Raw genomic sequence first — 9796 nt, 5'->3', positions numbered from 1 at the left:
GAAAATTTGCAGGAAATGTATTCACCCTCAGTCCATCTAAGATGTAGATGAGTTTGTTTCTTCATCAGATTTGGAGAAATGTAGCAATGCATCACTTGCTCACAAATGGATGTGAATGGGTGCCGTCAGAATGAGAGTCCAAACAGCTGATAAAAACATCACAATAATCCACAAGTAATCCATACCACTCCAGTCCATCAGTTAACATCTTGAGAAGACAAAAGCTGCGGATTCGTAAGAGACAAATCCATCATGAAGACGTTTTTAACTTCAAACCATTGCGTCTGGCTAAAGTCCATAATCAATAGTAATGCTTTCTCAAAAGAAAAAGTCCATCAAAATCCACCCACATATTTGTTTAGAGCTCTTTTGGCCTGTTTTGGCTTGTAAACGGTGTTTGATCTGTGCAGATTTCTCTCCTGATTCAGACCAGACCACTTTTTCACTGGAGGATGCGTTATCATGGATTATGGACTCGTATAGAGACAGAGCGCAAGACTCAAAAAAATGTGCGTTTAAGGACACAAATAGTTGTGAATGTCATTTCACGTTGGGCCATTCAGTTGGATCATTTCTCCAACAAAAGATAAGGAAAAAGAGCACTGACAGACCAATAAAATTTAGTTTCTCAATATATCTCTTCTCAGGTTTACAAAGGGTGGTGAAATAATCCTTTGAAAGCTTAAAAATAATGATTGTTTCCTGTCGCGATCAAGTTTACTGCCATTGGGCGTAGTTTTCAAAGTAATATGCAGTGTTGGGCATGTTACTTAAAAAAAAAAAAAAAAAAAGCAATTAGTTAGTTACTACTTACTTCGCACAAATATTAACTGAGTTACATCATTATACCAGGGAAAGTAACTACTGTTATGTATAAAAATAAATAAATATATATATATATATATATATATCAAATAACTTGGATGCCCTCAATATTAAATGTTAAATGAAACAGACAATAAAAAATTATATATATATATATATGTTTGATTACTCGTTACTGAAATAAATTACGCCGTTTATTTATAACGTTGTTACTCCTATCACTGGTGATATGACACGTTGCGCTCTACTTTTGTGTCTTCAAACGCTCATTTTTTAGATCGACAGCGCAGTTCTGGAGGTTTTAGCTTGTTTACTGTACACCTTGTCACATAGCAGCTTTTAGACATTGTTCTATTTTTAGTTATAAGTTAGAAATGACATCAGCTTCCCACAATACAAAGTCAGTGGAGAGCATTGGATTGAGTGGTGTGGATTACTTGTTATTGTGACTGTTTGGACTCTCATTCTGACAGCACCCATTCACTGCAGAGGTGAGCAAGTGATGGACTGATACTTTTTTTTTTTTTCAAAACTGATGAAACAAACTCATTTGGAGGTACAGTACTGTGCAAATGTTTTAGGCCACTAGTATTTTCACAAGCTAAAAAATGGTTTAAAGTAAGTTATTTCTATCTTTTGCTGTAGTGTGTCAGTAAAAAATATCGGTTTACATTTCCAAACATTCTGCCATTAATTGTAATAATCTAGTGAGATTTTTGTTTGCACAAGGAGTCTGACAACAGCCAGTGCTCCACACAGAGATCTGATCTCACCATCATCCAGTCTGTCTCTGGAATGACATGAAGAAACAGAAAAACTGAGACAGACTAAATCCAGAAGAACTGTTTCAACATCTCCAAGATGTTTCAAGTAACCTACCTGCAAAGCTACCTGAAAAACTATGCACAAGTGCACATAGGGCAAAAGCTGCTTTAAACGCAAAGGATGGTCACATCAAATGCTGATTTATTTTAGTTAATAGAAGTTCATTGATAAAGAAAATCTATTTATGACACTGTTTTTGACAGCATCCTTATTTTATGTGCCTAACTGCCTAAAAATTTTAACAGCACTGTAGCTTTGTAGGTGTAGGTCTCTTAAAGCATCGTGGAGATGTTGCCACAGTTCTTCTGGATTTAGTCTGTCTCCGTTTTTTCTGTTTCTTAAGACAGACTGGATTGAATGATGGAGAGATCAGATCTCTGTTTGCACAAGGAGTCTGACAACAGCCTGTGCTTCATACAAAAATCTCACTGGATTATTATAATTAATGGCAAAATGAATGTTTAGAAATGTAAACTGATATTTCCTACTGACACACTACAGCAAAAGACCGACTTTAACTGACTTTAAACCATTTTTTAGCTGATGAAAATACTAGTGGCCTAAGACTTTTGCACAGTACTGTAATTTTTCATTTTTTTGGTGAACAATACCTTTACCAAGCAGACACACAAAATATCAGTAATAAGGTGGCAGGCCGTTTCAAACATACCACTTGTGGTGCCTCATCAGAACATTTCTAGCCTTCAACACTGCAAATGCATCATTTCTTCTGAACTGAAAGTGTTTTTTAGCTGACCCAAGCTAAAGGGACCCACTGCGGCTCCATGTCCAGTTTGTCAGTGAGTCTCAGCAGTTCAGAGATGCTGTTCTCCTGCTCAATGTTTGTGATCACCGCATCGAACAAGTGACCGTAGCTGTGCTCCATCTCACGCACTTTCTCCAAGGTCTCTCTCACATCCTCAGGCTGCACAAAGAAAATGAAATCATAATTTTGTCAATTACTACATGCAACTATACATATAAATATATGTTATAAAATGCTACATTAATAAATAGTGTCTATGCACTTTATTTTTTTAAATAGATCAATTAGATCAGATTAAGCAAATTTAAAGCAGAATTTTTACTTATATATGTAGTAAAAATGTTATATACAAGGTAAAAAAAAAATAAGATTAATGTATGTTTATATATATTAAAAAAAAAATCTAATTTATACATAATTAAAAATACAACTGTATTTATATATAAATATATAGTTGACTGCTAGTGTAAATGATTTAAATGAAAACGTGTGTCATGAAGACCATGTGTTTCTTCACTCCTCTGGTCAGCAGGTTGGAGAATCGCTCCTGAGAAGGAGGAGGAGGAGAATGAGAAGGAGGAGAAGGCCTGATGAAGATGATGTACGGTTTAAGATCCGAGGAGCACAGCACTCGCAGGGACTGAGAAATATGAAACACAATGAACAAATGGAATGTAAAACAGAGAAAGAAACAAATACAAGCTCAAAAAAAAAAAAAAAAAAAATAAAAATAAATCCAGATATACTCAATATAATGTAACGCACACATCTAACAATCTTAGTTAATCTGCAGCAAATATAATTTTCCTAGGAATTAAATACATTAGCTTACCAATGTGCATTATTGTATATCATATTGGTTTAGATGTTATTTTGTAATTAGACTTTTTTGTAGTATATTACAGTTAGGGTCACAAATAAATGGAGAAATTAATTAATGGAAATTAACAGACAAAATCAAATATGTCACTGTTTCTCATTTGTAATTTCTGATTTCTCAGTATTGTTTTAGATTGGGAATCAATATTTTTTAACACACTGATTGAACTTAGGTATCTGACAAAGTAATAACAGTATATTTTTTAAAAATAATTTTTAATATAATTTTTTATAAGATTCTCTTTTGCCTCAATAATGTTAAATTGCAATAATAATAATATGAAACATCCATCATTACATAAAACAAAATTCTTTTGCTTTTCTTTTTTTTTTTTTACAACACCATTAGGTTTATTTTATTTTTTTTATTTGTTTTTATTTATTTATTTTATTTATTTATTTATTTTTTTTACATCAAATAGAAGATCTGTCTTAACCTTACATAACTACAATAAAATGTGAAAATACATTCTTGGCAGGTTTTCTTATTATTATTTTTACTAATAACTAAATTAGACCGAACTACAAGTCAAAAAAAGAAAAGTACAAAACAAACGCGAATCTTGCATGTGAACCTTGCATAGCAGAATAGAAACCATACAAATAAAAATTTTTTTGCCAATAAAGTGACCAAACAGAATTGCAAAAAGAATGTTTGTTATAGATAACTAAAAGCGTAATAAAAAAACTACTGTTACTTTAAATTAATGTTAACTGATTTTTTTTTGCCCATCAAACTTCTTTTTCCTTCCATTTAATTGCAAAGACAACCTTTCTCATTTTCATGTAGTTTAACTTGATAAAAATTTAATAAAAATACAAAAAAAAAAAAAAAAAAAAAAAACTTTACTAAAATCACTGTGATGTGATAAAAATACAAAAATACACTTACATTTAAGTAAACATTTCTTTTCATGATGAATTTTAGCAGTGTCCTTGTTTGGTAGAAAAAGCACCTGATAAAATTGCACACAGATGTAAACAGAAAACAAGAGACTGTATCCGTTGTAGTTTTATTTAATAGAGTCATAACTATACAAGTAACAACTTCATACAAAATAAAAAAAGTCATAAAAGGCCTCAAAAAACCCAAACAAGCAACATATCTACAAATCTTCTAACTGATAATCCATGTGCCATTTCTTGAAGCAGTTACGTGACGACACGAAGCACAACGCCACCTTGCAGTGGGAGCAGTAAATGGGAGTCTTGACTTTATTTCCTTGCAGTTTGCACATGACACAAACTCGCCTCCCGTGTGTAGCATCAGAACCGAAATACTCTGGATAGCATCGCTCCGTCTGGGCGGGCGAGGCTGGAGGAGACGACTCCGTGTCGGACGGCGTGTACGCGTTTGTTTCATTAGGGGTCGAAGGCACGTGTGCCGACTCGTTTGTGGAGACCAGCGAGGCGGATGTTGAGGGATCTTTGGGAGCTGAGGGATTCCTTCCTCTGCCGACACGTGCAAGTTCGGAAACAAGCGTTTCCCTAAACAGTTTATGAGTGAAGGGGGCCTTCTTCTGAGCTTTCGCCAATTCTTGGTGAAGGATGAAACTGTTGACCACTGCGATGTCGAGAAAATGAAAGAAGAAGGTCTTGTACCATTTTGTGGTTTTGTGGAGGACGTTATAGTACTCAATGAGGGAATCTGAAAGATCGACACCTCCCATGTGTTTGCTGTAGTCCTTCACAGCGGATGGAATGGGAATTAGACGAGTTCTCCAAACCCCATCGGAACCTTTGGCGTTCCTGGTGACCGTATCTCCCGTAAACGCCTTGTGAATTGAGGAACACATGAGGACTTCTCTCGCATCCATCCATTTGATGAACAGAAGAGGACCTTGCCGACACCAACGGATGGATCCTAATTCAGATCTTCCGCTCAGGTCGTTGACCTTCGGTAAACTGGAGTTATGGCGCAATGCGCCACAAGCGAGGATGCCGTTCCGCAACAAATCCAAGAAAAGAGTCTGGCTAGTGTAGAAATTGTCCATGTATAGCCTATAACCCTTGCCGAGGACCTTGTGATCCAGTAGTCTCATTACCGAATCGTACCCGGCGCCTTTACCCGACGACGTCGAAGTCTTTCCCTCATACACGAAGAAATTCCAGGTGTACCCGCAGGACGAATCGGCAAGAACGAAGAGTCTGTAGCCCCATTTAGCTGGTTTGTCATTCATATATCGCTTAAATCCTATCCTAGCTTTGGTAGCGACCATTCTCTCGTCTACCAAAATCTCTCTGTTGGGGTGGAAGTGTTTCCTACACGCCGAAAGAACGTCCGTGTACAGAGGCTTGATTTTGAGCAGCCGGTCGTAACCCGCGGTGCCTTTCTTTTTGTTGTTCTCCTCATCCTCCTGAAGATCACAGAAGTGAAGATTCCAAGAGATGGCTTGAAATCTTGCTCGGGACATTATGGATTGTGGATATGAGAAATTGTACATCCGTTTTCTCGCCCAGTAGTCCGCAATTGACTTTGCCTTCACCAGTCCCATGTACACAACTAACGCCAAATAGGAGTAGAACTCTGTTATGGTTAGAGGTACCCAGACAAACTTCTTTCCAGCTTTCGCCCTCTTTTCTGCATTTTTGTTAGTGTTTCGGACGATTGTCTTGACTGCAGAGTTGGTGAAAAAGAGCTGGAACAACTGTAAGGGTGTATACGCGGCATCCGTTGTGAGCTGCGGACCGGGTTGTCGCTTGGGAGAGAAATTCGGTAGTACCGGTTCCTCATCCTCATTGGTGATGTCAAGCCATTTATCTGGCTTGCTCTCAACTTTCACCCAAGGTGAATCAAAGGCAGATGATGACTTGCCTCTGGTTTGCCTTTTTGAAAAAGTTGCAATGGGCTTCGGTTTCTCTTCTGGCATAGCTTCAGAAGCGGATGCAAGTTTGGGAATGGGTTCAGAATTGGTGGAGAACGCGGGATTGGGAGAGGGATCTAAACTTGATGCAGGGATGGGATCAGCGGAGGGAATGGAGATGGTTTCGGGAGTAGAATCAGCAGCCGATAACGGATTTGAGTTGGTTGTAGGAGTGGAATCAAGGGATGGTATAGGTGTGAGGTTGGGTTTTAAGGGATGCTTACGTGGCCGTCCTCTCCGTCGTGGTAAAGTGGGTGCTGGACCAGGGGTGGGTGCGGGAGTGGAATTATGGTTGGCTGTGGGAGTGGCTTCAGGAGCAGGTTCAGACATTGACATGGAAAGTTTTTCCATCAGTCCTGATGATGTGGGTGTAGGAGGGTTGCCTCCTCTTGGTGACTGAGCTGATGCAGGTGATTTTGAACGATCCGGACTTTCCAGAAGAGGGTTCCAATCGTCACCAGAATCAAGACTGTAAAATAAAACAAACACTTTATATGGGTGGACTCAGTGGCCACAATAACAACAATTGAAAACTAGTAAATAGCATCTGGGCTAACCCTATAAAGCCTTACATGAAATAACTAAAAATGTTTTGTAATTTAACAGTTTATTGAATTTTTAGGCAATGTTATTAAATAAATAACCTAATGTGGTTTGGTTGAGTATCAAATTTGATACATCAGGCTTTTATTGCTAACAGAGTATGATACAGGAAAATACAGGACTTGTATTTTGTTTTATGACAGGGCTGCTGCACTTTTTTAGTCAATTTTAAACTTTTTAAAACATAAAAGTGCATGTTAGGGGTGTGCAATACTGGCAAAAACTTACATTTCCATGTTTGGAGATTTTGTTGATTAGATAATATTTTGCTGAGCAAGTTAAATGCATTTAACTGCATAAATAATACTATGGGGTTGTTTTTATTAAATATTTAAATGACTAAATTAATTAAAAGGTACAAGTACTTTAAATATGAAAGTAAAACTACCAGTAGATGGACTTATGAGTGAGTTGAGTGAATCATTCAAACAATTCATTCAAACAGCTGATTCGTTTAAAAAAAGCAAGAGACTCCTGTCTTTATTAATGAATCACTGAATCAGTAATTATACTTATCCGTTCAAAATGCTAAATCATTCAGTAATGAAACACCGCTGTGTGTTGCTTGGAGAGCAATTCTGCTGTTTCATTCATTTGGTAAAATTTCCTCAGTGAACCAAAAATATATTGAATACATACTGACTTTATTGAATTGATTCATTGAACTGAATCAAATTTGCAATCGTGCTGATACTTGAGAAAAGCACTCTTGCACATAAAAGAACAAGCTCACATCTCTACACACTGTGTTTCACAGATTACTTGAATCAAAATGCGACGTATGTAAACAAGACTACAGTTGCGCTAAACAGCTGTATTTTTTGATCAGATATAAGAACTCAACTCAACTCAAAAATTGAAAGCCTAGCAGTAAAAATACACATATTTTAGACATTTTAATGGCCTTAAAATCAGGAGATTCAAATTCAGACCTTTAAGACTTTTTAATGACCTGCGGAAACCCTTTGAATGGTTGAAGCTCTGTAGTTTTATTGTGGAGAGCAATATACATAATGCAATACAATGATGACTGAGAGATTACCAAAAAACGTTCCTCAAAAGCCTGATGATCATATTTGATACTCACATTTGAATAATCAAGTAAACTTCAGTCCAGCAAGTATTCATCTTGAAATATTACTGACATAACCTTTCAAGAATCTGCAAGATTGAAAGTTTTTTAAAAATGATATAGAAATAGGAACAGTAAGCAGTTGCTTCCATTGCATATAATTTTATTTTGTGCAAAAAAGCAGCTATGGCTGTTCACACACAATATGTTCTTGCATTCTACTAGACAGACACCTATGACCACTGCAATCGTGTCTTGCATCTCTTGCAAACAAGTTCAATGTTTCTCAAGACCTTTTTATTAAATGCAAAAAACATGTTAATGTTTTAACACAAAAACTATAATAAATGCAAGACTTCCTTACTCACTCTTCTTCCCACAGTTCCTCTTCCCTCCCTGAATCACTGATCTCATCGCTGTCGCCATCAAGGTCGCTGTCGGCCCGAGGCCTGATGGGTGCAGGTTTAGGATCAGATGCGGGTTCAGCAATTGTTGTACAGGTCAATGGATCATCGATGCTTGTGGGAGTGGGCTCGAAGGTTGGTACATGATCAGAAGAGTCTATGGGTGCAAGTTTAGGCAGAGGCCTAGGCATAGTTTTTGAGGTGTGCTTCAAGGGCCTGTCTGTCAGTGGAGGTGTTGTGGATTGAGGGATCGGGGATGAGAGTCGTTGCCTCTTTGCATTTGGTGATTCTGAACGCACTAGGCGTTCTTTCTCTGCAACAGGCCATTCTTCAATAGCACTGTAACACAACACAAACCAAACATGGTTCATTACGCATACATGCAGCACAATTTACACTACCATTCAAAAGTTTGGGGTTGGAAAGCTTTTTGATGTTTTTGAAACAACTCTTTAATGCTCACAAGGCTGCATATGTTTGGTAAAATTGTGATGTTGTGAAAAACGATATTATTATATTTTAAAACAGCTGTTTTCCACTGAAATATAATTTCAAATGTAATTTAGTCCCGTAATGCAAAGCTGAATTTTCAGCATTGTAACTCCAGTCTTCAGTGTCTCATGGTCCTTCAGAAATCATTCTAATATGCTGATTTGCTGCTTAAGTAATACTATTTACTTCAGTTATTATTTAATGTTTATTTGGAAAGCTATTTTTTTTTGTAAAAAGTGTTTTAGCGTCACTTTTGATCAAGTGTGTCCTTAATAATAAAATATTAAATTACAAATAAAATACCAATTTATTTAAAAAAAAAAAAAAAAAATAATAATAATAATAATAATAATAATAATAGAAATGCATCCAGGTCTCATTACTATGGAAGCCACAAAAAAATACAATAAAATAAAATAAAATAAAATAAAAAAGGTAACTGCAATTTTTTTTCTCACAATTCAGACTTTTTTCGTACAATTCTGAGTTTACACCTCACAATTTTGACCTTTAAACTCGCATTTGTAAACGTAAACTCACGATTGCAAGTTTATAACTCACAGTTCTGAGGGGGAAAAAAAGACCAAATTATAAAAGTATGAAGTTTATTCGCAAAAACAGATAACTCAGTTTTTTTTTTTTAATTTTCAAAAATCATGTTTTCATTATTTTATCATGTTTTTATTGTGTTAGTTAGCTGTATTTGTTAGTTTTTTTTTTTACCTAATCAAACTAACCAAACTGCAGTTTGATTGAGATTAATTAGAATGCACAATGAAAAAACATGATTTCTGAAAATTGCTAAAAACTAAGATTTATCTGTATTTGCAAATGAACTCTTCATATAACTTGCAAATCTAAAAATATAAGCCTGCAAATATCAACTCTGTGGCTGGAAAAACAGAACAGAACAGAATTGCGAAATGTAAACTCTAAATTCTAAGATTAAAATATTGAGATAAAAGAAATCTAAGAAAAACGAAATATTGACCTTTCACAATTAAAAAAAAAAAACAACAGACAGGCATCCATGCATTACACTGTTAACCAAATTTTAAAAATGAAT

At 35.9% G+C, this 9796-nt stretch overlaps 2 protein-coding genes across 2 annotated transcripts in view; both read right to left on the bottom strand.

The window, feature by feature from the left end:
- Positions 1-2216: 2216 nt before the first annotated feature.
- The window catches only part of pals1b (protein associated with LIN7 1, MAGUK p55 family member b), a 25740-nt gene continuing 18160 nt past the window's right edge, over positions 2217-9796 (bottom strand). The window contains exons 13-14 of the mRNA XM_051138529.1: positions 2919-3056; positions 2217-2575 (exon numbers count right to left, since the gene is read on the bottom strand). Coding sequence (XP_050994486.1) covers positions 2399-2575; positions 2919-3056 — 315 coding nt within the window. The 3' untranslated portion in view covers positions 2217-2398. The remainder of the gene's footprint in view (positions 2576-2918; positions 3057-9796) is intronic.
- The window catches only part of LOC127182860 (mucin-2-like), a 6254-nt gene continuing 2990 nt past the window's right edge, over positions 6533-9796 (bottom strand). Inside the window, exons 3-4 of the mRNA XM_051138525.1 lie at positions 8199-8577; positions 6533-6628 (exon numbers count right to left, since the gene is read on the bottom strand). Coding sequence (XP_050994482.1) covers positions 8199-8577 — 379 coding nt within the window. The 3' untranslated portion in view covers positions 6533-6628. The remainder of the gene's footprint in view (positions 6629-8198; positions 8578-9796) is intronic.

The sequence above is a fragment of the Labeo rohita genome, chromosome 20, assembly GCF_022985175.1.
Source record: "Labeo rohita strain BAU-BD-2019 chromosome 20, IGBB_LRoh.1.0, whole genome shotgun sequence".
Classification (NCBI taxonomy): Eukaryota; Metazoa; Chordata; class Actinopteri; order Cypriniformes; family Cyprinidae; genus Labeo; species Labeo rohita.
This window is presented reverse-complemented; position numbering and strand designations above follow the sequence as displayed.